The sequence below is a fragment of the Carcharodon carcharias genome, chromosome 5 (genome assembly GCF_017639515.1).
Source record: "Carcharodon carcharias isolate sCarCar2 chromosome 5, sCarCar2.pri, whole genome shotgun sequence".
Classification (NCBI taxonomy): domain Eukaryota; kingdom Metazoa; phylum Chordata; class Chondrichthyes; order Lamniformes; family Lamnidae; genus Carcharodon; species Carcharodon carcharias.
In genome coordinates this window covers 4850830-4876703 of record NC_054471.1, presented here as the reverse complement: position 1 = coordinate 4876703, position 25874 = coordinate 4850830, and the positions used below count along the sequence as shown (strand labels likewise).

The window sequence follows — 25874 nt, the reverse complement described above, 5'->3', positions numbered from 1 at the left end:
GAGGGGGGGTGTTGGGGAAGGTGTGAGTGGGGGAGGGGGTGTTGGAGAAGGGGGTGATGGGGGAGGGGGGTGTTGGGGAAGGTGTGAGTGGGGGAGAGGGTGATGGGGGAGGGGGTGTTGGAGAAGGGGGTGTGGGGGAGGGGGTGTTGGAGAAGGGGGTGTTGGGGAAGGTGTGAGTGGGGGAGGGGGTGTTGGAGAAGGGGGTGTTGGAGGAGGGGGTGTTGGGGAAGGTGTGAGTGAGGGAGGGGGTGTGGGGGAGGGGGTGTTGGAGAAGGGGGTGTGGGGGAGGGGGTGTTGGAGAAGGGGGTGTGGGGGAGGGGGTGTTGGAGAAGGGGGTGTTGGAGAAGGGGGTGTGGGGGAGGGGGTGTTGGAGAAGGGGGTGTTGGGGAAGGTGTGAGTGGGGGAGGGGGTGTTGGAGAAGGGGGTGATGGGGGAGGGGGTGTTGGGGAAGGTGTGAGTGGGGGAGAGGGTGATGGGGGAGGGGGTGTTGGAGAAGGGGGTGTGGGGGAGGGGGTGTTGGAGAAGGGGGTGTTGGGGAAGGTGTGAGTGGGGGAGGGGGTGTTGGAGAAGGGGGTGTTGGAGGAGGGGGTGTTGGGGAAGGTGTGAGTGAGGGAGGGGGTGTGGGGGAGGGGGTGTTGGAGAAGGGGGTGTTGGGGAAGGTGTGAGTGGGGGAGGGGGTGTTGGAGAAGGGGGTGTTGGAGAAGGGGGTGTGGGGGAGGGGGTGTTGGAGAAGGGGGTGTGGGGGAGGGGGTGTGGGGGAGGGGGTGTTGGAGAAGGGGGTGTGGGGGAGGGGGTGTTGGAGAAGGGGGTGTTGGAGGAGGGGGTGTGGGGGAGGGGTTGTTGGAGAAGGGGGTGTTGGAGGAGGGGGTGTGGGGGAGGGGGTGTGGGGGAGGGGGTGTTGGAGAAGGGGGTGTGGGGGAGGGGGTGTTGGAGAAGGGGGTGTGGGGGAGGGGGTGTTGGAGAAGGGGGTGTTGGGGAAGGTATGAGTGGGGGAGAGGGTGATGGGGGAGGGGGTGTTGGAGGGGGTGTGGGGGAGGGGGTGTTGGGGAAGGGGGTGTTGGGGAAGGTGTGAGTGGGGGAGGGGGTGTTGGAGAAGGGGGTGTTGGAGGAGGGGGTGTGGGGGAGGGGGTGTGGGGGAAGGTGTGAGTTGGGGAGAGGGTGATGGGGGAGGGGGTGATGGGGGAGGGGGTGTTGGGGAAGGTGTGAGTGGGGGAGAGGGTGATGGGGGAGGGGGTGATGGGGGAGGGGGTGTTGGAGAAGGGGGTGTGGGGGAGGGGGTGTTGGAGGAGGGGTGTGGGGGAGGGGGTGTGGAGAAGGGGGTGAGTGGGGGAGGGGGTGTTGGAGAAGGGGGTGTGGGGGAGGGTGTGTTGGAGGGGGTGTGGGGGAGGGGTGTGGGGGAGGGGGTGTGGAGAAGGGGGTGAGTGGGGGAGGGGGTGTTGGAGAAGGGGGTGTTGGGGAAGGTGTGAGTGGGGGAGAGGGTGATGGGGGAGGGGGTGTTGGAGAAGGGGGTGTTGGGGAAGGGGGTGATGGGGGAGGGGTGTGGGGGAGGGGGTGTGGAGAAGGGGGTGTGGGGGAGGGTGTGTTGGAGAAGGGGGTGTGGGGGAGGGTGTGTTGGAGGGGGTGTGGGGGAGGGGGTGTGAGTGAGGGAGAGGGTGATGGGGGAGGGGGTGATGGGGGAGGGGGTGTTGGGGAAGGTGTGAGTGGGGGAGGGGGTGATGGGGGAGGGGGTGTGGAGAAGGGGGTGTTGGAGAAGGGGGTGTGGGGGAGGGGTGTTGGAGAAGGGGGTGATGGGGGAGGAGTGTGGGGGAGGGGGTGTGGAGAAGGGGGTGTGGGGGAGGGTGTGTTGGAGAAGGGGGTGATGGGGGAGGGGGTGTGGGGGAGGGGGTGTGGAGAAGGGGGTGTGGGGGAGGGGGTGTTGGGAAGGGGGTGATGGGGGAGGGGGTGTTGGAGAAGGGGGTGTTGGGGAAGGTGTGAGTGGGGGAGAGGGTGATGGGGGAGGGGGTGTTGGAGAAGGGGGTGTGGGGAAGGGGGTGTTGGAGAAGGGGGTGTTGGAGAAGGGGGTGATGGGGGAGGGGGTGTGGAGAAGGGGGTGTGGGGGAGGGGGTGTTGGAGAAGGGGGTGATGGGGGAGGGTGTGATGAGGAGGTGGTGATGGGGGAGGGGGTGATGGGGAGGGTGTGAGTGGGGGAGGGTGTGATGGGGAGGTGGTGATGGGGGAGGGGGTGTTGGGGAGGGGTGAGTGGGGGAGGGGGGTGTTGGGGATGGGTTGATGGGGAGGGGGTGTTGGGGAGGGGGTGTTGGGGAGGGGGTGAGCCTGAGTGGAGGAGGGTTGATGGGGAGGGGGTGATGGGGAGGGTCTGAGCGAGGGAGGGGGTGTGGGGAGGGGTGATGGGGAGGGGGTGAGCGGGGGAGGGGTGATGGAGGGGGTGATGGGGAGGGGATTTTGGGGAGGGCTGTTGGGGGAGGGAGTGTTGGGGTGCGGGGGAGGGGGTGAGTGCGGGAGGGGTGATGGGGAGGGTCTGAGCGGGGGAGGGGGTGAATGGGGGTGGGGTGATGGGGGTGGGGTGATGGGGCTGGGGTGATGGGGAGGGGGTGAGTGGGGGAGGGGGTTTTGGGGAGGGCTGTTGGGAGAGGGGGTGATGGGGAGTGGGGGAGGGGGTTTTGGGGAGGGTGAGTGGGGGAGGGGGTTTTGGGGAGGGTGAGTGGGGGAGGGGGTTTTGGGGAGGGCTGTTGGGGGAGGGGGTGATGGGGAGTGGGGGCGGGGGTTTTGGGGAGGGCTATTGGGGGAGGGGGTGATGGGGAGGGGGGTGAGTTGGGGAGGGGGTGTTGGGGTGTGGGGTGATGGGGAGGGGTGATGGAGGGGGTGATGGGGAGGAGATTTTGGGGGTGATGGGGAGGAGATTTTGGGGAGGGCTGTTGGGGGAGGGGGTGAGGGGGTTTTGGGGAGGATTGTTGGGGGAGGGGGTGATGGGGAGGGGGTGTTGGGGTGCGGGGGAGGAGGTGTTGGGGGGAGGGGGTGAGTGCGGGAGGGGTGATGGGGAGGGTCTGAGCGGGGGAGGGGGTGAATGGGGGTGGGGTGAATGGGGGTGGGGTGATGGGGGTGGGGTGATGGGGCTGGGGTGAGTGGGGGAGGGGGTTTTGGGGAGGGCTGTTGGGGGAGGGGGTGAGTGGGGGAGGGGGTTTTGGGGAGGGCTGTTGGGAGAGGGGGTGATGGGGAGGGTCTGAGCGGGGGAGGGGGTGAATGGGGGTGGGGTGAATGGGGGTGGGGTGAATGGGGGTGGGGTGATGGGGGTGGGGTGATGGGGCTGGGGTGATGGGGGTGGGGTGATGGGGGAGGGGGTGTGGGGGAGGGGGTGAGTGGGGGAGGGGGTTTTGGGGAGGGCTGTTGGGAGAGGGGGTGATGGGGAGTGGGGGAGGGGGTTTTGGGGAGGGCTATTGGGGGAGGGGGTGATGGGGAGGGGTGTGAGTTGGGGAGGGGGTGTTGGGGATGGGGTGATGGGGAGGGGGTGTTGGGGTGTGGGGTGATGGGGATGGGGTGAGTCGGGGGGGTGATGGGGAGGGGGTGAGTGGGGGAGGGGTGTTGGGGTGTGGGGGAGGGGTTGGCTCAGAGCAGGGTAGTAAGGAGGACAGGATTTGAACAGCATGAGGGTGCAGGTTGGGGGCTGCATGGTCAGTGGGAAGGGCAGATTTGGATCTAGTGGGGGCACTGGGCTGAGATGCAGCTGCTGCCTGTCTGCCTGGGTGAAATGGGGGGGTGGATCCTGGCGGGGGCTGTTGTACTCTGTCTGATCCGTGTGTGTGTGTGTGTTACCCAGGCTGGTGCTGATGGAGACCGTTGGCCGTGGTCAGGACCGTGTGGTCGCCCTGATCGACATGGACTGTTTCTATGTCCAGGTTGAACAGAAGAGCGATCCTGAGCTTCGGGGCAAGCCGTGTGCTGTGGCCCAGTATAAAACCTGGCAGGGAGGCGGGTATGTAAATCAGCATGGCCTTATTCCATATGTCTGCTTCACTGCCCCAGGCCCCCAGCCCCCAGCCCCCGGCGTCCAGCTCCCCCAGTGGCCTGTTCTGTTTGATACTCTTCATGTTAACGATGCTGGGTCCTGCTCTGTTTAATAAACCTGTTAATAAAACTCCGCTGTCAGAGATTGTCATGAAGCCCAAGCAGTTCACTCATGCCCTTTGAGGAAAGAAATGTCATTCTCATGTGTTCCAGTCCCACGGAAACGCGATTGACTCTGACTGCTCTCTCAAGTGGCTGGCAGTTACACTAAACGTGGGTAAATCAGCCTTCAGTTTAGGCTTTAAGGGTTAATTTACATGGTTACACCTCTCCCACAGGAGACTCCTTGTCTTTATCATTCCTCATCTCAACCCAAAACGTTTCCACATCCTGGTTTCCTGAACTTAGGTCATCCCCTCTCTAATGTGCAAATACATTAATTAACAGCGCCACCCCTCCAGCTTTTCCTAACTTCCTGTCCTTCCTAAATGTCATGCACGTACAATGTTCATAGAATTATTGAATTGTTACATCACCGAAGGAGATCATTCAGCCCATCGTGTCTGTGCTGCTCCTCTGAAGGAGCAATTCACCAAGAGCCACTCCCTTGCAGCCCTGTAAATTTTTACTTTTCATGTAACAATGCAATTCTATCTTGAGAGCCTTAATCGACCCTCCCTCCACCACACTCTCAGACAGTGCATTCCAGATCCTAACCACTCGATTGACCCTGTCTCCACCACACTCTCAGACAGTGCATTCCAGATCCTAACCACTCGATTGACCCTGTCTCCACCACACTCTCAGACAGTGCATTTCAGATCCTAACCACTCGATTGACCCTGTCTCCACCACACTCTCAGACAGTGCATTTCAGATCCTAACCGCTTGCTGTAGGAAACATTTCTCCATTGCTTCTTTTGCCAATTACCTTAAATTAGTGCCCTCTAGTTCTCAATCCTTCCACCAATGGGAACAGTTTCGCCCTACCGACTCTGTCCAGACCTCTCATGATTTTGAATACCTCTATCAAATCTCCTCTCAACTTCCTCTTCTCCAAGGAGAACAGTCCCAGCTTCCCCGATCAGTCCACATAACTGAAGTCCCTCATCCCTGGATCCATTCTCATGAACCTTTCCCACACACCGTAATGCCTTCACATCCTTCCTTACTTTTTTGTGAGTGGATAGTGTTTTGGGTCCTTGTTGCTCTGTTGATGCCTTTGTTTCTTCATAACGATTGCAGGATCATTGCTGTCAGCTATGAAGCTCGAGCGTATGGGGTGACCAGGGGAATGAGAGGTGTTGAAGCAAAGAAGAAGTGTCCCCAACTTCTGCTGGCTCGTATCCCAGAGGCTCATGGCAAGGCCGACCTCAGCAAGTAGGTCCTGGTTTGTAATGTCCATCCTCTCCCCTCACCCCCTCTCTGCAGGCACCTCCCCCCCACCCCCCCGCCTTTGTTTTCGCTAAACCTGACTATTCCAATGCACTCCTGGCTGATCTCCCACATTCCATCCTCTCTGAACTGGAGGTTATTCAAAACTAAGAGGCTGGGAATTCTGGTCGTGAGTAACTCACCTCCCGACTCCCCAAAGCCTGTCCACCATCTACACGGCACAAGTCAGGAGCGTGATAGAATACTCTCCACTTGCCCAAATGTGTGTAGCTCCTGCAACACTCGAGACGCTCGACACCATCCAGGACAAAGCAGTCCCGCTTGATTGGCACCCCATCCACAAACAATCACTCCCTCCACCACCGACACACAGTAGCAGCAGTGTGTGTACCATCTACAAGATGCACTGCAGGAACTCACCAAGGCTCCATAGGCAGCACCTTCCAAACCCACGACCACAAACATCTAGAAGGACAAGGGCAGCAGATAGATGGGAACACCACCACCTGGAAGTTCCCCTCCAAGCTACTCACCATCCTGACTTGGAAATATATCACCATTCCTTCACTGTCGCTGGGTCAAAATCCTGGAACTCCCTCCCTAACAGCACTGTGGGTGTACCTACACCACATGGACTGCAGCGGTTCAAGAAGGCAGCTCACCACCACCTTCTCAAGGGGCAACTAGGGATGGGCAATAGATACTGGTCTAGTCCCATGAAAGAATTTTTAAAAACTCTGTTGCCTGTGATGAAATCTGGAGTTTGCGAGTCTGTACTAACTTTGGTTTCAAAGCCCTAATTGAAAAAGGAGAAAAAACCTTCATGTTTCAGGAAGTCCAGATGGTGTAGGTTCCCTGGAGTCGCTTCATCTGTCCACTCAACCACACCCCAACACATGGTGTGGCCAGATCTGGGAAAAACTTCATTTCGCTATCGCCGGTCTTTAGTTCGCCAGCTCAGCTGCACAGCCCCTCGGTGTGACCATACTGCCCTGACCTCTTGCTGAAATCCCGTCTCTGACAGCCTGGAGCATCTCCCAATTATCTTTCATTTCCCTAGCAACCTAAGATCACAGGGGCTGACTTTCCAAAAGTCTGATGTTGCAGTCAGGACTCCAGGCTTATACCCCACCTTTCCCAGAAACTGAAGCTTTTAGTTTGTTTTTTAAGTTAGGGTCTGCCTCATAAAGGCTTTGAAAATCACAACGAGCACAGATAACAGCTCGCCCACTGTGGATTTCATGATGACTAATCCCCAGGACCTGATGGTCCACACCCAAGGGCTCTACAGGAGATAGCCACAGCGATAGTGGATGTGCTAGCTATGATTTTCCAAAATTCCTTAGATTCAGGAATGGTCCCATTAAATTGGAAGTTGGCAAATAATATACCACTTTTCAAGAAAGAAGGGAGAGAGAACACAGTGAGCTAAAGGCCAGTTAACTTAACGTTTGGGAAAATGCTGGAACCTGTTACTAAGCAAGTCTCAATGCAGCTAGGAAAGCAGAGTATGATTAGAACAAGTCAAAACTGTTTTACTAAGGGGAAATCCTGTTTGACAAATTTATTAGAGTTTTTTTGAGGATGTGATTGGTAGGGTAGATAAAGGGGAACCAGTAGATGTGGTATACCTAGGTGCCACACAAAAGGTTAAAAGGCAAGATAAGTGGCTTATGCAGCTGGGGGTAATATTTTAACACCGGTGGAGGATTAGTTAATGAATAGAAAGCAGAGAGTGGGCATAAACGGGGCTTTTTCAAGCTGTCAGGCAGTGAATCGTGGAGTGTCACAAGGATCAGTGCTGGGGCCCCAGCTATTTACAATCTGTATTAATGACCTAGATGAAGAGACAGAGAGTAATGTATCTACGTTTGCTGGTGATACCAAGCTAGGTGGAAGCTAAGCTGTGAGGAGGACACTGAGAGGCTGCAAAGAGATGTAGACAGGGTAAGTGAGTGGGCAACAAGATTTCAGATGGAGTATAATGTAGGGAAGGGTGAAGTTATTCACTTTGGTCGTAAGAATAGAAAGGCAGAATATTTTTAAAAGGTGTGAAACTTGTAAGTGTTGATGCTGAAAGAGACTTGGGTGTGTTTGTACAAGGAGCACAGAGAGTTAGCAGGCAGGTGCAACAAGCAATTGGGAAGGCAAATGGTGTGTTGGCCTTTATTGCAAGGGGATTGGAGTCCAAGAATAAAGAAATCTTGCTCCAGTTGTGCAGGGTTTTGGTGAGACCACATCTGGAGTACTGTGAGCAGATTTGGTCTGTACATTTCAGGGAGGATATACTTGCATTGGAGGTGGTACAGTGAGGGTTCACTAGCTTGGTCCCTGGAATGAGGGGGTGTCCTATGATGGGAGGCTGAGTGAATTGGACTTGTATTCTCTGGAGTTTAGAAGAATGAGAGACGAACTGATTGAATCCTGTGAGATTCTGAAGGGGTTTGACAGGGTGGACACTGAGAGATTGTCTCTGCCGGTCGGGGAGTCTAAAACACGGGGGCTCAGTCTCAGGATAAGGGGCTGATCATTTAGGACTGAGATAAGGAGAAATTACTTCACTTAAAGGGTTGTGAATCTTTGGAATTCTCCACCCCACAGGGTTGTGGATGTTCCATCGTTGAATACGTTTAAAGCTGGGGTGGACAGATTTTTGGAATTAAGGGAGTGGGCGGGAAAATGGAGTTGAAACCAGGATCAGCCATGATGGTTTAGAATGGTGCAGCAGGCCGGATGGGCCGAACGGTCCACTCCAGCTCCTGGTTCTTCTGCTCCCCTACCATCCTTCTGCTTGCTCTCATGCACCAGCTCCCTTCATGGCCGTCCCCCTCCCCCTCTGGGCCCCCCTCCCCCTCCCCCTCTGGGCCCCCCTCCCCCTCCCCCTCCGGGCCCCCCTCCCCCTCCCCCTCTGGGCCCCCCTCCATCTGCTCTAAGAGACCTGCACTCCTTCAATTCAGGCCTCGTGCATATCCTGGAGAGACTAAAAGGTGACTGTGCCTTCTATTCCCTGGGCCCTTTGCTCTTGAATTCCCTCCCCAAAACCCCTCCACATCACTCTGCTCTTTAAAACCGACCTCTTCCATCGAGCTTTTAACGATCTCCCCTAATATCTCCTTGTGTAGCTGAGTGTCATTTTATTTGATCATTGCTCCTGTGAGGCAGCTGGAGATGTTTTAACTACATGAAGGGTGCTATATAAATGCCGGTTGTTGCTGATTTTTGACTAACAGCCTATTCCCATTCTGCATTAATCCCCCGTCTCCTGGGTGCACACCACGGGCAGGTACCGGGAGGCCAGTGTCCAGGTGATTGCAGTGATGTCTCGGTTTGCAGTGATAGAGCGTGCCAGCATCGACGAGGCCTATGTGGATCTGACAGCTGCAGCGCGGCAACGTGTGAGGCAGATACAAGGCCAGCGGCTTGATCGCAGCCTCCTGAAAACCACCTTTGTGGAAGGTTTTACCCAGCACCACCCCGTTCAGCAATCCGGAGACCCGGCTGCTCAGAGAGGTTTGTACCTAGGGAGTGGGAGGGGGAGCACAAAGTGAGCCGTTCCCACTAAACCCGCTCGGTGTTAACTGGCCGTGTCTGTCCTTGCAGAAGAGCAGCGGAGAGCTGGGATTGAGGCATGGCTCGATTCCCTTCCCGGTCACTGTGACCAGGACAGTCCTGATCTCCAGCTTACAGCTGGAGCACTGATAGTGGAGGAGATGCGAGCAGCTGTGGAGGCAGAGACTGGATACAGATGTTCAGCTGGTATATCACACAACAAGGTAAATCCCAAGTACGCCAGGATGAACCCACCCTCCCACCCCTGATTAGACAGGCTAAACCCCCACGATTAGATTCCAGGCTGTAACTCACTCCCGGGTATCTGTTATTCTATATATAAACCCCCCCCGAGCACCTCGATTAGATTGAAGTCTGTAACTCGCTCCCGGGTATCTGTTATTCTATATATAAAACACCCCCGGACCCCTCGATTAGATTCCAGTCTGTAACTCACTCCTGGGTATCTGATATTCTATATGTAAACCCCTCCGAACACCTCGATTAGATTGAAGTCTGTAACTCACTCCCGGGTATCTGTTATTCTATATGTAAACCACCCCGAACCCCTCAGTTAGATTCCAGCCTGTAACTCACTCCTGGGTATCTGTTATACTATATGTAAACCACCCCCAACCCCTCGGTTAGATTCCAGCTTGTAACTCACTCCCAGGTATCTGTTATTCTATATATAAACCACCCCGAACCCCTCGATTAGATTCCAGTCTGTAACTCACTCCCGGGAATCTGTTACTATATATATAAACCACCCCGAACCCCTCGATTAGATTCCAATCTGTAACTCACTCCCGGGTATCTGTTATTCTATATATAAACCACCCCGAACCCCTCGATTAGATTCCAGTCTGTAACTCACTCGCGGGTATCTGTTATTCTATATATAAACCCCCCCGAACCCCTCGATTAGATTCCAGTCTGTAACACACACCTGGGTATCTGTTATTCTATATATAAACCCCCCTGAACCCCTCGATTAGATTCCAGTCTGTAACTCACTCCCGGTTATCTGTTATTGTATATATAAACCCGCTGAACCCCTCGATTAGATTCCAGCCTGTAACTCACTCCCGGGTGTCTGTTATCCTATGTATAAACCCGCTGAACCCCTCGATTAGATTCCAGCCTGTAACTCACTCCCGGGTATCTATTATTCTATATATAAACCCCCTGAACCCCTCGATTAGATTCCAGTCTGTAACTCACTCCCGGGTATCTGTTATTCTATATATAAACCCGCTGAACCCCTCAATTAGATTCCAGTCTGTAACTCACTCCCGTGTATCTGTTATTCTATATATAAACCCCCCCCCGAACCTCTCGATTAGATTCCAGCCTGTAACTCACTCCCGGGTATCTGTTATTCTATATATAAACCTCCCCGAACCCTTCGATTAGATTCCAGTCTGTATCTCACTCCTGCCTAACTGTTAAACCTGCTTTCTGGTTTTGTACGAGTGTTGCCAGCTCTCTAACCGTCTGCTTTACGTGTGTAGGTCTTGGCCAAGCTGAGCTGCGGGTTGAATAAGCCAAACCGTCAGACACTGCTGCCGATGTGCTCTGTGACAGGCCTCTTCGACACGCTGCCCATCGGCAAGATGTAAGCCCACTGCCTGCCTATGTTGCAGCTCTGATCTGGGAGGGGGGGGGTGGGGTGTGTGGGGGGGCAGGGGCGGGGTGTCAGACACGGGAATGGGCAGCTGAGCTCTGCGGACTCAGTCCTCCTCAAGTCCAGCTACATGCTCCCAAGCTGGGTGACACTGCACAGAGAGCAGAGGCACCGGAGAGAGGGAGAGGATTGGCTCGGATACCAATTGTCAGCCCACCCCCCTCCCTGGCTGCTGGGTGACGAGGTTACAGACAATTTGTTTTTGGTGAGTTTATGGTCAGGACGTTGCCCAGAAAGCGATTGTGTCTCTGCTGTCTGATGCCCCTGTGGCTCACTCCCACGCTCACATTGAGCATCGCTGCCTCATCTCATGGACCCGAGGCTCGGAGAGGGGTGGGGGTGGTGGGGGGGGGGCAGGGTTGGGGTAGGGTGTGGAGTCCCCGGACCCCTGGCTTCACTAGCCTCGCAATGCCGAGCCTTCGTCTCCTGAAAACCATTCCGCCAAGTGAACTTTGCACCCGCTGACCCACTGACCTCTCCGTTCTCTCGTTGCTTCAGCCGCAATCTGGGTGGGAAGCTGGGAGAGTCTGTCACTCAGCAACTCAACGTCAAGTACGTGGGGCAACTCCGAGAGTTCCCAGAGCGTCAGCTCCAGGCCGAGTTCGGAGAGAGAACCGGGTAAGAAAAACCCCAGCCCTGTCCCCCTCACCCTGCCCTTCCCCGACCCCCCCTCCCCCTCCCCGACACCCGAGCCCCCTCCCCCTCCCCGACCGCCCTCCCCTTCCCCGAACCCCCTCCCCGACCCCCCTTCCCCTCCCCCTCCTGCCGGCCTCCCCGACCCCCTCCCCACCCCCCTCCCGCCGGCCTGTGTCCCTAACCCCTGTTGTGTGTGTTTCAGGAGTTGGCTGTTTGACCTGTGCCGTGGAGTGGAGTTTGAACCTGTCCGAGCTCGGCAGCTCCCCAAGTCCATTGGGTGCAGCAAGAACTTTCTCGGTACCGAGGCCCTGAGCAGTTGTGAGCAGGTACGAGAGTCAGACACCCAGACTGGAGAGGGGCAGTGAGGGGGGGGAGGAAATCCAGAACTGGGGGAACAGTTTGAGAATAAGGGAGCCTCCCATTTCAGATGGAGATAAGGAGGAATTTGCCTCTCCATGGGGCGTTAGTGAGAGGAATTCTCTTCCCCAGAGGGGAGCGCAGGCATTGGGCGGGTTGGGGAGGTGTGGGGGTTGGGAGGTGCATGTGTTTGAGCGCGTGCGTGATTGTTCACAGATCTGAGTGTTTGGGTAACGGGGAGAGCTGTGGGATATTTCCCCCGGTCGGTGAGGGTATCCGGGTTTGGGGAATGGGAAGAGGTGTGGGATATTTCCCCCGGTCGGTGAGGGTATCCGGGTTTGGGGAATGGGGAGAGCTGTGGGATATTTCCCCACGGTCGGTGAGGGTATCCGGGTTTGGGTAACGGGGAGAGGTGTGGGATATTTCCCCCGGTCGGTGAGGGTATCCAGGTTTGGGGTAACGGGGAGAGGTGTGGGATATTTCCCCCGGTCGGTGAGGGTATCCAGGTTTGAGTAACGGTGAGAGGTGTGGGATATTTCCCCCGGTCGGTGAGGGTATCCGGGTTTGGGTAACGGGGAGAGGTGTGGGATATTTCCCCCGGTCGGTGAGGGTATCCGGGTTTGGGTAACGGGGAGAGGTGTGGGATATTTCCCCCAGTCGGTGAGGGTATCCGGGTTTGGGTAACGGGGAGAGGTGTGGGATATTTCCCCGGTCGGTGAGGGTATCCGGGTTTGGGGTAACGGGGAGAGCTGTGGGATATTTCCCCCGGTCGGTGAGGGTATCCGGGTTTGGGTAACGGGGAGAGCTGTGGGATATTTCCCCCAGTCGGTGAGGGTATCTGGGTTTGGGGTAACGGGGAGAGCTGTGGGATATTTCCCCCCGGTCGGTGAGAGTATCCGGGTTTGGGTAACGGGGAGAGGTGTGGGATATTTCCCCCGGTCGGTGAGGGTATCCGGGTTTGGGTAACGGGGAGAGGTGTGGGATATTTCCCCGGTCGGTGAGGGTATCCGGGTTTGGGGTAACGGGGAGAGCTGTGGGATATTTCCCCCGGTCGGTGAGGGTATCCAGGTTTGGGTAACGGGGAGAAGTGTGGGATATTTCCCCCGGTCGGTGAGGGTATCCGGGTTTGGGTAACGGGGAGAGCTGTGGGATATTTCCCCCCGGTCGGTGAGGGTATCCGGGTTTGGGTAACGGGGAGAGGTGTGGGATATTTCCCCCGGTCGGTGAGGGTATCCGGGGTTTGGATAATGGGGAGAGGTGTGGGATATTTCCCCCGGTTGGTGAGGGTATCCGGGTTTGGGTAACGGGGAGAGGTGTGGGATATTTCCCCCGGTCGGTGAGGGTATCCGGGTTTGCGTAACGGGGAGAAGTGTGGGATATTTCCCCCCGGTCGGTGAGGGTATCCGGGTTTGGGTAACGGGGAGAGATGTGGGATATTTCCCCCCGGTCGGTGAGGGTATCCGGGTTTGGGTAACGGGGAGAGCTGTGGGATATTTCCCCCGGTCGGTGAGGGTATCCGGGTTTGGGGAACGAGGAGAGGTGTGGGATATTTCCCCCGGTCGGTGAGGGTATCCAGGTTTGGGTAACGGGGAGAGCTGTGGGATATTTCCCCCGGTCGGTGAGGGTATCCGGGTTTGGGTAACGGGGAGAGGTGTGGGATATTTCCCCCGGTCAGTGAGGGTATCCGGGTTTGGGGAATGGGGAGAGGTGTGGGATATTTCCGCCGGTCGGTGAGGGTATCCGGGTATGGGTAACAGGGAGAGCTGTGGGATATTTCCCCCGGTCGGTGAGGGTATCCGGGTTTGGGTAACGGGGAGAGGTGTGGGATATTTCCCCCGGTCGGTGAGGGTATCCGGGTTTGGGGTAACGGGGAGAGATGTGGGATATTTCCCCCGGTCGGTGAGGGTATCCGGGTTTGGGGTAACGGGGAGAGGTGTGGGATATTTCCCCCGGTCGGTGAGGGTATCCGGGTTTGGGGTAACGGGGAGAGATGTGGGATATTTCCCCCGGTCGGTGAGGGTATCCGGGTTTGGGGTAACGGGGAGAGGTGTGGGATATTTCCCCCGGTCGGTGAGGGTATCCGGGTTTGGGGTAACGGGGAGAGATGTGGGATATTTCCCCCAGTCGGTGAGGGTATCCGGGTTTGGGGTAACGGGGAGAGGTGTGGGATATTTCCCCCGGTCGGTGAGGGTATCCGGGTTTGGGTAACGGGGAGAGCTGTGGGATGTTCTGTTTCTCTCATGGCTTTCTCTTCTCAAGGTGAAGCACTGGCTCCTGCAGCTCGCCACTGAACTGGAGGAGAGACTGAACAAGGACAGGGAGCAGGTGACCTTCCTCTTTTGTATAAAACACATGGCAGCCAACCTCTGCACAGCAAGATCCCAGAAACAGAAGTGGAAGAAAGACCAAATCACATGTTTCCGGCTGTTGATTAAGGAGTAGATATTAGCCCAGGGCCACCAGACAATCTGCCTCTCTCCTTCCCAACCCTTATTTGAAATACTGGCTGTGGAATCTTTTCATCCACCCCTCTGACAGTGCAGCACTCCCTCAGTACTGACCCTCTGACAGTGCAGCACTCCCTCAGTACTGACCCTCTGACAGTGCAGTACTCCCTCAGCACTGACCCTCTGACAGTGCAGCACTCCCTCAGCACTGACCCACTGACAGTGCAGCACTCCCTCAGTACTGACCCTCTGACAGTGCAGCACTCCCTCAGTACTGACCCACTGACAGTGCAGCACTCCCTCAGTACTGACCCTCTGACAGTGCAGCACTCCCTCAGTACTGACCCTCTGACAGTGCAGCACTCCCTCAGTACTGACCCTCTGACAGTGCAGCACTCCCTCAGCACTGACCCTCTGACAGTGCAGCACTCCCTCAGTACTAACCGTCTGACAGTGCGGCGCTCCCTCGGTACTAACCCTCCGACAGTGCGGCGCTCCCTCAGTACTGACCTTCTGACAGTGCCGCACTCCCTCAGTACTGACCCTCTGACAGTGCCGCACTCCCTCAGTACTGACCCTCTGACAGTGCAGCACTCCCTCAGTACTGACCCTCTGACAGTGCCGCACTCCCTCAGTACTGACCCTCTGACAGTGCGGCACTCCCTCAGTACTGACCCTCTGACAGTGCGGCACTCCCTCAGTATTGACCCTCTGACAGTGCAGCACTCCCTCAGTACTGACCCTCTGACAGTGCCGCACTCCCTCAGTACTGACCCTCTGACAGTGCGGCACTCCCTCAGTACTGACCCTCTGACAGTGCGGCACTCCCTCAGTACTGACCCTCTGACAGTGCAGCACTCCCTCAGTACTGACCCTCTGACAGTGCAGCACTCCCTCAGTACTGACCCTCTGACAGTGCAGCACTCCCTCAGTACTGACCCTCTGACAGTGCAGCACTCCCTCAGTACTGACCCTCTGACAGTGCAGCGCTCCCTCAGTACTGACCCTCTGACAGTGCGGCGCTCCCTCAGTACTGACCCTCTGACAGTGCCGCATTCCCTCAGTACTGACCCTCTGACAGTGCCGCACTCCCTCAGTACTGACCCTCTGACAGTGCCGCACTCCCTCAGTACTGACCCTCCGACAATGTAGTGCTCCCTCAGTACTGCACATTGAGTGTCAGCCTGCATTTAGTTGTCATGTGACTGGAGTGGGGCTTGAGTACATTAACCTCTGCCTCACAGATGAGTGTGCTACCCACATAAGACACACAGCACAGCAGACCCCAAATTCTGTCCCCAGTGCACCTGCCTGACCTCTGCATACATCTGCATCTGCGTGCATGTGTTTAATATCCAGAGTGGTTGACTTCTCTGCTAACACTCAAGGTCTGGACTCAGCTATGAACGATGGCACTTGAGTTCACACAGGACACACTCGACAGACGTGACATGAGATCACTGTGCGGAATCGGGTGCTCGGCTATGGCACGTCTGTACTGCACCGAGTAATCGAATGTGTGATCACTTTGCGGGATTGGGTGAGCGAGTGTGGGATCCCTTTGGGGTCTCAGATGAAAGAGTGTAGGATCACTGTGTGAGATCAGGTGAGCGAGTGTGAGATTGCTTTGGGGCCTCAGGTGAACGAGTGTAGGATCACAGTGTGTGATCCGGTGAGTGACTGTGGGATCACTGAGCAGATTAGGTGAGCAACTGAGAGATCGCTGTCCAAGATCAGGTGACCAAGTGTGGGATCACTGCAATGGATTATGAGACTGGGTGAGGGAGTCATGGTGTGGGATCGGGTATCCTTGTGTGGGGTCAGTGTGTGGGAGCAAGAGACTGCGTGAGGGATCGTTGTGTGGGATCACTGAGAGATCTGGTGAACGAGTGTGGGATCACTGCATGGGAATGGGAGACTGAGCGTGAGCTCGATATACGGGATCAGGTGTGGGATCACTAATCGATCGTGAGCCTGGGTGAGGGATCACGATATTTGATCACTATGGGATCAGGTGAGCAAGAGTGGGATCACTGCAGGATCACTTGAGCGAGTGTGAGTTCACTTTGGCATCAGATGAGAGATCACTGCAGGATCAGGTCAGCAAGTGTGGAATCACTGTTTGGGATCAGGCGAGTGAGCACGGGATCCCCTTGGGATCAGGCAAGTGAGCGTGGGATCCCCTTGGGATCAAGCGAGTGAGCGTGGGATCCCCTTGGGATCAGGCGAGTGAGCTTGGGATCAGGCGAGTGAGCGTGGGATCCCCTTGGGATCAGGTGAGTGAGTGTGCAATCCCCTTGGGCGAGCGAGCGCGGGACCCCCCGTGGGATGGGGTGAGCGAGCGCGGGACCCCTGTGCAAGCTCAGGTGGATTGCTGATGGAGATCTTGTATCCCCTGTAGAACCAGCGTGTGGGGAAACTGCTGTCGGTGGTGGTGCGGCTGGAGGGAGCCGGGAAAAGCACCAGTTTCTCCCGGTGCTGTGCCCTGTCACAGTATCAATCTCAGAGGATTGCAAAGGATGCCTTATCATTGATCAAAGGATTTAACAGGGCAGCAAGTCACCAGGCTGCATGGTGAGTGACCGGCGGTGTGGGGAGTGAGGGAGGGAGCGGCGGTGTGGGGAGTGAGGGAGTGACCGGCGGTGTGGGGAGTGAGGGAGTGACCGGCGGTGTGGGGAGTGAGGGAGTGACCGGCGGTTTGGGAGTGAGGGAGGGAGCGGCGGTGTGGGGAGTGAGGGAGGGACCGGCGGTGTGGGGAGTGAGGGAGTGACCGGCGGTGTGGGGAGTGAGGGAGTGACTGGCCCGCGGTGTGGGGAGTGAGGGAGTGACGTGACCGGCGGTGTGGGGAGTGAGGGAGTGACCGGCGGTGTGGGGAGCGAGGGAGTGACCGGCGGTGTGGGGAGTGAGGGAGGGAGCGGCGGTGTGGGGAGCGAGGGAGGGACCGGCAGTGTGGGGAGTGAGGGAGGGAGCGGCGGTGTGGGGAGTGAGGGAGGGAGCGGCGGTGTGGGGAGTGAGGGAGTGACGTGACCGGCGGTGTGGGGAGTGAGGGAGTGACGTGACCGGCGGTGTGGGGAGTGAGGGAGTGACGTGACCGGCGGTGTGGGGAGTGAGGGAGTGACGTGACCGGCGGTGTGGGGAGTGAGGGAGTGACCGGCAGTGTGGGGAGTGAGGGAGGGAGCGGCGGTGTGGGGAGTGAGGGAGTGACGTGACCGGCGGTGTGGGGAGTGAGGGAGTGACCGGCGGTGTGGAGAGTGAGGGAGTGACCGGCGGTGTGGGGAGCGAGGGAGTGACCGGCAGTGTGGGGAGTGAGGGAGGGAGCGGCGGTGTGGGGAGTGAGGGAGGGACCGGCGGTGTGGGGAGTGAGGGAGTGACCGGCGGCGTGGGGAGTGAGGGAGTGACCGGCGGTGTGGGGAGTGAGGGAGTGACCGGCGGTGTGGGGAGCGAGGGAGTGACCGGCAGTGTGGGGAGTGAGGGAGTGACCGGCGGTGTGGGGAGTGAGGGAGGGAGCGGCGGTGTGGGGAGTGAGGGAGTGACGTGACCGGCGGTGTGGGGAGCAAGGGAGTGACCGGCGGTGTGGGGAGTGAGGGAGTGACGTGACCGGCGGTGTGGGGAGCAAGGGAGTGACCGGCGGTGTGGGGAGTGAGGGAGTGACCGGCGGTGTGGGGAGCGAGGGAGTGACCGGCGGTGTGGGGAGCAAGGGAGTGACCGGCAGTGTGGGGAGTGAGGGAGGGAGCGGCGGTGTGGGGAGTGAGGGAGTGACGTGACCGGCGGTGTGGGGAGTGAGGGAGTGACCGGCGGTGTGGGGAGTGAGGGAGTGACCGGCGGTGTGGGGAGCGAGGGAGTGACCGGCGGTGTGGGGAGCGAGGGAGTGACCGGCGGTGTGGGGAGCGAGGGAGGGACCGGCAGTGTGGGGAGTGAGGGAGGGAGCGGCGGCGTGGGGAGTGAGGGAGTGACCGGCGGTGTGGGGAGCGAGGGAGTGACCGGCGGTGTGGGGAGTGAGGGAGTGACCGGCGGTGTGGGGAATGAGTGAGTGACCGGCGGTGTGGGGAGCGAGGGAGTGACCGGCGGTGTGGGGAGCGAGGGAGTGACCGGCGGTGTGGGGAGTGAGGGAGTGACCGGCGGTGTGGGGAGTGAGGGAGTGACCGGCGGTGTGGGGAGCGAGTGAGTGACCGGCGGTGTGGGGAGTGAGGGAGGGAGCGGCGGTGTGGGGAGTGAGGGAGGGACCGGCGGTGTGGGGAGTGAGGGAGTGACGTGACCGGCGGTGTGGGGAGTGAGGGAGTGACGTGACCGGCGGTGTGGGGAGTGAGGGAGTGACCGGCGGTGTGGGGAGTGAGGGAGGGAGCGGCGGTGTGGGGAGTGAGGGAGTGACGTGACCGGCGGTGTGGGGAGTGAGGGAGTGACCGGCGGTGTGGGGAGTGAGGGAGGGAGCGGCGGTGTGGGGAGTGAGGGAGTGACCGGCGGTGTGGGGAGCGAGGGAGGGACCGGCGGTGTGGGGAGCGAGGGAGTGACCGGCGGTGTGGGGAGCGAGGGAGTGACCGGCGGTGTGGGGAGCGAGGGAGTGACCGGCGGTGTGGGGAGCGAGGGAGTGACTGGCGGTGTGGGGAGTGAGGGAGGGACCGGCGGTGTGGGGAGTGAGGGAGTGACCGGCGGTGTGGGGAGTGAGGGAGTGACCGGCGGTGTGGGGAGCGAGGGAGTGACCGGCGGTGTGGGGAGCGAGGGAGTGACCGGCGGTGTGGGGAGTGAGGGAGTGACGTGACCGGCGGTGTGGGGAGTGAGGGAGTGACCGGCGGTGTGGGGAGTGAGGGATTGACTGGCCCGTGGTGTGGGGAGCGAGTGAGTGACCGGCGGTGTGGGGAGCGAGGGAGTGACCGGCGGTGTGGGGAGTGAGGGAGTGACCGGCGGTGTGGGGAGTGAGGGAGGGACCGGCGGTGTGGGGAGTGAGGGATTGACTGGCCCGTGGTGTGGGGAGTGAGGGAGTGACCGGCGGTGTGGGGAGTGAGGGAGTGACCGGCGGTGTGGGGAGCGAGGGAGTGACCGGCGGTGTGGGGAGTGAGGGAGTGACCGGCGGTGTGGGGAGTGAGGGAGGGACCGGCGGTGTGGGGAGTGAGGGATTGACTGGCCCGTGGTGTGGGGAGTGAGGGAGTGACCGGCGGTGTGGGGAGTGAGGGAGTGACCGGCGGTGTGGGGAGCGAGGGAGTGACCGGCGGCGTGGGGAGCGAGGGAGTGACCGGCGGTGTGGGGAGCGAGGGAGGGACCGGCGGTGTGGGGAGCGAGGGAGTGACCGGCGGTGTGGGGAGCGAGGGAGTGACCGGCGGTGTGGGAAGTGAGGGAGGGAGCGGCGGTGTGGGGAATGAGTGAGTGACCGGCGGTGTGGGGAGTGAGTGACCAGCCAGTGGTGTGGGGAGTGAGGGAGTGACCGGCGGTGTGGGGAGCGAGGGAGTGACCGGCGGTGTGGGGAGTGAGTGACCGGCCAGTGGTGTGGGGAGTGAGGGAGTGACCGGCGGTGTGGGGAGCAAGGGAGTGACCGGCGGTGTGGGGAGTGAGGGAGGGAGCGGCGGTGTGGGGAGCGAGGGAGTGACCGGCGGTGTGGGGAGCGAGGGAGTGACCGGCGGTGTGGGAAGCGAGGGAGTGACCGGCGGTGTGGGGAGCGAGGGAGTGACCGGCGGTGTGGGGAGCGAGGGAGTGACCGGCGGTGTGGGGAGTGAGGGTGGGAGCGGCGGTGTGGGGAGCGAGGGAGGGAGCGGCGGTGTGGAGAGCGAGGGAGTGACCGGCGGTGTGGGGAGCGAGGGAGTGACCGGCGGTGTGGAGAGCGAGGGAGTGACCGACGGCGTGGGGAGCGAGGGATTGACTGGCCCGTGGTGTGGGGATTGAGTGAGTGACCGGCAGTGTGGGGAGTGAGTGACCGGCCAGCGGTGTGGGGAGTGAGGGATGGACCGGCGGCGTGGGGAGTGAGGGAGTGACCGGCGGCGTGGGGAGTGAGGGAGTGACCGGCGGTGTGGGGAGTGAGTGACCGGCCAGCGGTGTGGGGAGTGAGGGATGGACCGGCGGCGTGGGGAGTGAGGGAGTGACCGGCGGCGTGGGGAGCGAGGGAGTGACCGGCGGCGTGGGGAGCGAGGGAGTGACCGGCGGTGTGGGGAGCGAGGGAGTGACTGGCGGTGTGGGGAGCGAGGGAGTGACCGGCGGTGTGGGGAGTGAGGGAGGGACCGGCGGTGTGGGGAGTGAGGGAGGGACCGGCGGCGTGGGGAGTGAGGGAGGGACCGGCGGTGTGGGGAGTGAGGGAGGGACCGGCGGTGTGGGGAGTGAGGGAGTGACCGGCGGTGTGGGGAGCGAGGGAGGGACCGGCGGTGTGGGGAGTGAGGGAGTGACCGGCGGCGTGGGGAGTGAGGGAGTGACCGGCGGCGTGGGGAGTGAGGGAGTGACCGGCGGCGTGGGGAGTGAGGGAGTGACCGGCGGCTTGGGGAGTGAGGGAGTGACCGGCGGTGTGGGGAGTGAGGGAGGGACCGGCGGCGTGGGGAGTGAGTGAGTGACCGGCGGCGTGGGGAGTGAGGGAGTGACCGGCGGCGTGGGGAGTGAGGGAGTGACCGGCGGCGTGGGGAGTGAGGGAGTGACCGGCGGCGTGGGGAGTGAGGGAGTGACCGGCGGCGTGGGGAGTGAGGGAGTGACCGGCGGCGTGGGGAGTGAGGGAGTGACCGGCGGCGTGGGGAGTGAGGGAGTGACCGGCGGCGTGGGGAGTGAGGGAGTGACCGGCGGCGTGGGGAGTGAGGGAGTGACCGGCGGCGTGGGGAGTGAGGGAGGGACCGGCGGGGAGCGAGGGAGTGAGCGACAGGCGATGCGGGGAGCGAGGGAGTGAGCGACAGGCGGTGCGGGGAGCGAGGGAGTGAGCGACATGCGGTGCGGGGAGTGAGTGACAGGCGATGCGGGGAGCGAGGGAGTGAGTGACAGGCGGTGTGGGGAGGGAGGGGGTGAGTGACAGGCGGTGCGGGGAGTGAGTGACAGGCGATGCGGGGAGCGAGGGAGTGAGTGACAGGCGGTGCCGGGAGTGAGTGACAAGCGGTGTGAGGAGTGAGGGAGTGAGTGACAGGCGGTGTGAGGGAGTGAGTGACAGGCGGTGTGAGGGAGTGAGTGACAGGCGGTGTGAGGGAGTGAGTGACAGGCGGTGTGAGGGAGTGAGTGACAGGCGGTGTGAGGGAGTGAGTGACAGGCGGTGTGAGGGAGTGAGTGACAGGCGGTGTGAGGGAGTGAGTGACAGGCGGTGTGAGGGAGTGAGTGACAGGCGGTGTGAGGGAGTGAGTGACAGGCGGTGTGAGGGAGTGAGTGACAGGCGGTGTGAGGGAGTGAGTGACAGGCGGTGTGAGGGAGTGAGTGACAGGCGGTGTGAGGGAGTGAGTGACAGGCGGTGTGAGGGAGTGAGTGACAGGCGGTGTGAGGGAGTGAGTGACAGGCGGTGCGGGGAGTGAGGGAGTGAGTGACAGGCGGTGCGGGGAGTGAGGGAGTGAGTGACAGGCGGTGCGGGGAGTGAGTGACAGGCGGTGCGGGGAGTGAGTGACAGGCGGTGCGGGGAGTGAGTGACAGGCGGTGCGGGGAGTGAGTGACAGGCGGTGCGCTGAGTAAGGGAGTTGTGATGTGATTTATCACTTGTCCCTGTTCCAACCCTCAGAGCATCTGTGCTTGTCCTGTTGAACTTGGCTGTCCTCCACACTCGCTATCCCTGAGGAGCACATTTCAATCACAATGGCTTTCTTGTGACGGAGAGAAATATCCTAATTCGTCATGCCAGCAATTAATATATTTATAGAAAACATTAATTCAGTCCAGGTTCACTGCTTCACAGTGTCATTTGGCCTCTTCCTAACAGCAAGCGAGCAGAGGACATAGAACATAGGAAATGGGAGCGTGGAGAGATCATTTGGCCCCTCAACCCTGCTCCAACGATTCTGGGGGATCTGCTGCCCCTCCTGTACTCTTAGGAATGGGCAACGCAGGTTGGCCTCACGAGCGACACTCAGTCCATGAGTGTAAAGTCAGAGAGCAGGAGGAGGGCAGCGAGTTGGACTGGGATTGGGGTACAGAATTACAATGGCCATCAGAGACTCCAGGGGGATGTTTGGGACTGAATGAAAAGTGATAACTCAGTCTGTAGGTCAGTGTTTCATCCAGAAAGGGATGGGAATGTGGACCTCAGCACGGGGAATAGTTGAGTAAACACAGGCTGTGGGAGGGGATTAAATGGGTGGGTAGAGTCAGTGATAGGGGAGAGTGTACATGGGGATGTGGGAGGGGATTAAATGGGTGGGTAGAGTCAGTGATAGGGGAGAGTGTACATGGGGCTGTGGGAGGGGATTAAGTGGGTGGGTAGAGTCAGTGATAGGGGGAGAGTGTACAGGGGGATGTGGGAGGGGATTCAGTGGGTGGGTAGAGTCAGTGATAGAGGGAGAGTGTACATGGGGCTGTGTGAGGGGATTAAATGGGTGGGTACAGTCAGTGATAGGGGAGAGTGTACATGGGGCTGTGGGAGGGGATTAAATGGGTGGGTAGACTCAGTGATAGGGGGAGAGTGTACATGGGGATGTGGGAGGGGATTAAATGGGTGGGTAGAGTCAGTGATAGGGGGAGAGTGTACAGGGGGATGTGGGAGGGGATTCAGTGGGTGGGTAGAGTCAGTGATAGAGGGAGAGTGTACATGGGGCTGTGTGAGGGGATTAAATGGGTGGGTACAGTCAGTGATAGGGGAGAGTGTACATGGGGCTGTGGGAGGGGATTAAATGGGTGGGTACAGTCAGTGATAGGGGAGAGTGTACAGGGGGCGTTGGGATGAGGGAGTTGATGAGATATTTATGACTGGTTTTGATTCCTGGACTCTTTTCTCACTCAGGTTCCCAGCTGTCACCAGTCTCTGCCTGGCCACCAGTAAATTCTCTGAACCCTTCCCAACCTCAGCAATGCGCATCAGTCAGTTCCTCAGCGACGATGGAAGATCCCGACAGGCAGCCAGTCGCAGCTCTCCATCCCAGGCGGAGGGAGGGGCTGGGGCGGAGGGAGCTCCCTCAGGGAAGGTGGCACAGGGCAGTGCCGGGCACAGGAAGCCCGGAGCAGGAACTATTGCTTCGTACTTCCAGAGGGTCAGGTCATGTCCTGATGCCACAACGACCCCTGTGACCGGGCTGTCCTCACTCAAAGGTCACGTGACAACTGGACAAAGTTTCCCAATGAGACCATCATTCTTCAAGAGCAAAGCCCTCGTTGGATCCCCCCTCGAGGAGTCTCACCGAGTCCACTTCCCAGAGACCCCCGGATCCCCCCTTGCGGAGTCTCACCGAGTCCACTTCCCAGAGACCCCCGGATCCCCCCTTGCGGCGTCTCACCGAGTCCACTTCCCAGAGACCCCCGGATCCCCCCTTGCCGAGTCTCACCGAGTCCACTTCCCAGAGACCCCCGGATCCCCCCTTGCGGAGTCTCACCGAGTCCACTTCCCAGAGACCCCCGGATCCCCCCTTGCGGAGTCTCACCGAGTCCACTTCCCAGAGACCCCCGGATCCCCTCTCGCGGAGTCTCACCGAGTCCACTTCCCAGAGACCCCCGGATCCCCCCTTGCGGAGTCTCACCGAGTCCACTTCCCAGAGACCCCCGGATCCCCCCTTGCGGAGTCTCACCGAGTCCACACCCCAGAGACCCCCGGATCCCCCCTTGCGGAGTCTCACCGAGTCCACTTCCCAGAGACCCCCGGATCCCCCCTCGCGGAGTCTCACCGAGTCCACTTCCCAGAGACCCCCGGATCCCCCCTTGCGGAGTCTCACCGAGTCCACACCCTAGAGACCCCCGGATCCCCCCTTGAGGAACCCCAGTCCCTTCCCCAGCCTTGGCCATCCTCTGCGGCCCTCTCTCCAGAGTTGCTGCTACGGTGTGTGAAGTGTGGTGAGCACAAGGCTCCCTGGGAAATGCCTGAGCACGAGGATTTCCATTTTGCTCTTGACCTGCAAAAGTCCCTCTCTGCGCCCCCCTCACCCCCTCCCAGCCCACAGGCTCCTGCCAGCTCCACTGGATGCCTAAAGAAAAAGGCAGCGAGACAGTTAGTACCTGGGGGTAAACGGCCCCGGGTCAGCTCAGAGCGCACTTTGGACTCGTACTTTAAAATAAACCAGAACTGAGAGCCGGGCGGAGCGGGGCCTGGACGTACAGGCGGAGGGTAACCTGGGCGTACAGGCAGAGCGGGGAACCTGGGCGTTCAGGCGGAGAGGGGAACCTGGGCGTTCAGGCGGAGAGGGGAACCTGGGCGTTCAGGCGGAGAGGGGAACCTGGGCGTTCAGGCGGAGAGGGGAACCTGGGCGTTCAGGCGGAGAGGGGAACCTGGGCGTACAGGCGGAGAGGGGAACCTGGGCGTACAGGCGGAGAGGGGAGCCTGGGCGTACAGGCGGAGAGGGGCGCCTGGGCGTACAGGCGGAGAGGGGGACCTGGGCGTACAGGCGGAGAGGGGGACCTGGGCGTTCAGGCGGAGGGGAACCTGGGCGTTCAGGCGGAGAGGGGAACCTGGGCGTTCAGGCGGAGAGGGGAACCTGGGCGTTCAGGCGGAGAGGGGAACCTGGGCGTTCAGGCGGAGAGGGGAACCTGGGCGTTCAGGCGGAGAGGGGAACCTGGGCGTTCAGGCGGAGAGGGGAACCTGGGCGTTCAGGCGGAGAGGGGAACCTGGGCGTTCAGGCGGAGAGGGGAACCTGGGCGTTCAGGCGGAGAGGGGAACCTGGGCGTTCAGGCGGAGAGGGGAACCTGGGCGTTCAGGCGGAGAGGGGAACCTGGGCGTTCAGGCGGAGAGGGGAACCTGGGCGTTCAGGCGGAGAGGGGAACCTGGGCGTTCAGGCGGAGAGGGGAACCTGGGCGTTCAGGCGGAGAGGGGAACCTGGGCGTTCAGGCGGAGAGGGGAACCTGGGCGTTCAGGCGGAGAGGGGAACCTGGGCGTTCAGGCGGAGAGGGGAACCTGGGCGTTCAGGCGGAGAGGGGAACCTGGGCGTTCAGGCGGAGAGGGGAACCTGGGCGTTCAGGCGGAGAGGGGAACCTGGGCGTTCAGGCGGAGAGGGGAACCTGGGCGTTCAGGCGGAGAGGGGAACCTGGGCGTTCAGGCGGAGAGGGGAACCTGGGCGTTCAGGCGGAGAGGGGAACCTGGGCGTTCAGGCGGAGAGGGGAACCTGGGCGTTCAGGCGGAGAGGGGAACCTGGGCGTTCAGGCGGAGAGGGGAACCTGGGCGTTCAGGCGGAGAGGGGAACCTGGGCGTTCAGGCGGAGAGGGGAATCTGGGCGTTCAGGCTGGTTTTATTCCCCCTCCTCATACATGGAGGCCACAAGCTGCAGTGTAAAAGTGCCAGACAAGAGTGGGGCTGGGGCAGTGGTGGGGGAACCAGTGATTGTGTCAGTGCCCTGTGGGGGTTCAGTGAGTGTGTGTTTGGGGTCAGTGCCCTGTGGGGGGGAGGTCAGTGAGTGTGTGTTTGGGTTGGGGTCAGTGAGTGTGTGTTTGGGGTCAGTGAGTGTGTGGGGTCAGTGCCCTGTGGGAGGGAGGTCAGTGAGTGTGTGTTTGGGGTCAGTGAGTGTTTGGGGGTCAGTGCCCTGTGGGGGGTAAGTGTGCGTGTGTTTGGGGTAAGTGTGCGTGTGTTTGGGGTAAGTGTGCGTGTGTTTGGGGTAAGTGTGCGTGTGTTTGGGGTAAGTGTGCGTGTGTTTGGGGTAAGTGTGCGTGTGTTTGGGGTAAGTGTGCGTGGGTTTGGGGTAAGTGTGCGTGGGTTTGGGGTAAGTGTGCGTGCGGTTTGGGGTAAGTGTGCGTGC

At 59.9% G+C, this 25874-nt stretch overlaps 2 protein-coding genes across 4 annotated transcripts in view; both read left to right on the top strand.

Annotated features, from left to right (window-relative positions):
* LOC121278082 (kinesin light chain 1-like) overlaps positions 1-3825 on the top strand; it is a 119232-nt gene extending 115407 nt beyond the window's left edge. Inside the window, exon 13 of the mRNA XM_041188143.1 lies at positions 3815-3825. Coding sequence (XP_041044077.1) covers positions 3815-3825 — 11 coding nt within the window. The remainder of the gene's footprint in view (positions 1-3814) is intronic.
* Positions 3821-24528, top strand: polh (polymerase (DNA directed), eta). 3 transcript variants are annotated; one of them, XM_041187225.1, is made up of 10 exons: positions 3821-3970; positions 5248-5382; positions 8681-8907; positions 8998-9170; positions 10461-10564; positions 11132-11251; positions 11472-11595; positions 13886-13951; positions 16475-16647; positions 22946-24528. In XM_041187225.1, exons 1-10 carry the CDS (start codon positions 3825-3827, stop codon positions 24216-24218), a joined length of 2541 nt encoding a protein of 846 aa, XP_041043159.1. In that variant the 5' UTR covers positions 3821-3824; the 3' UTR covers positions 24219-24528. The 3 variants fall into 3 exon arrangements, with proteins under 3 accessions (XP_041043159.1, XP_041043160.1, XP_041043161.1); XM_041187227.1 differs by having other exon boundaries at positions 3833-3970; positions 8731-8907; XM_041187226.1 differs by lacking the exon at positions 11132-11251.
* The last annotated feature ends 1346 nt before the right edge of the window (positions 24529-25874 follow it).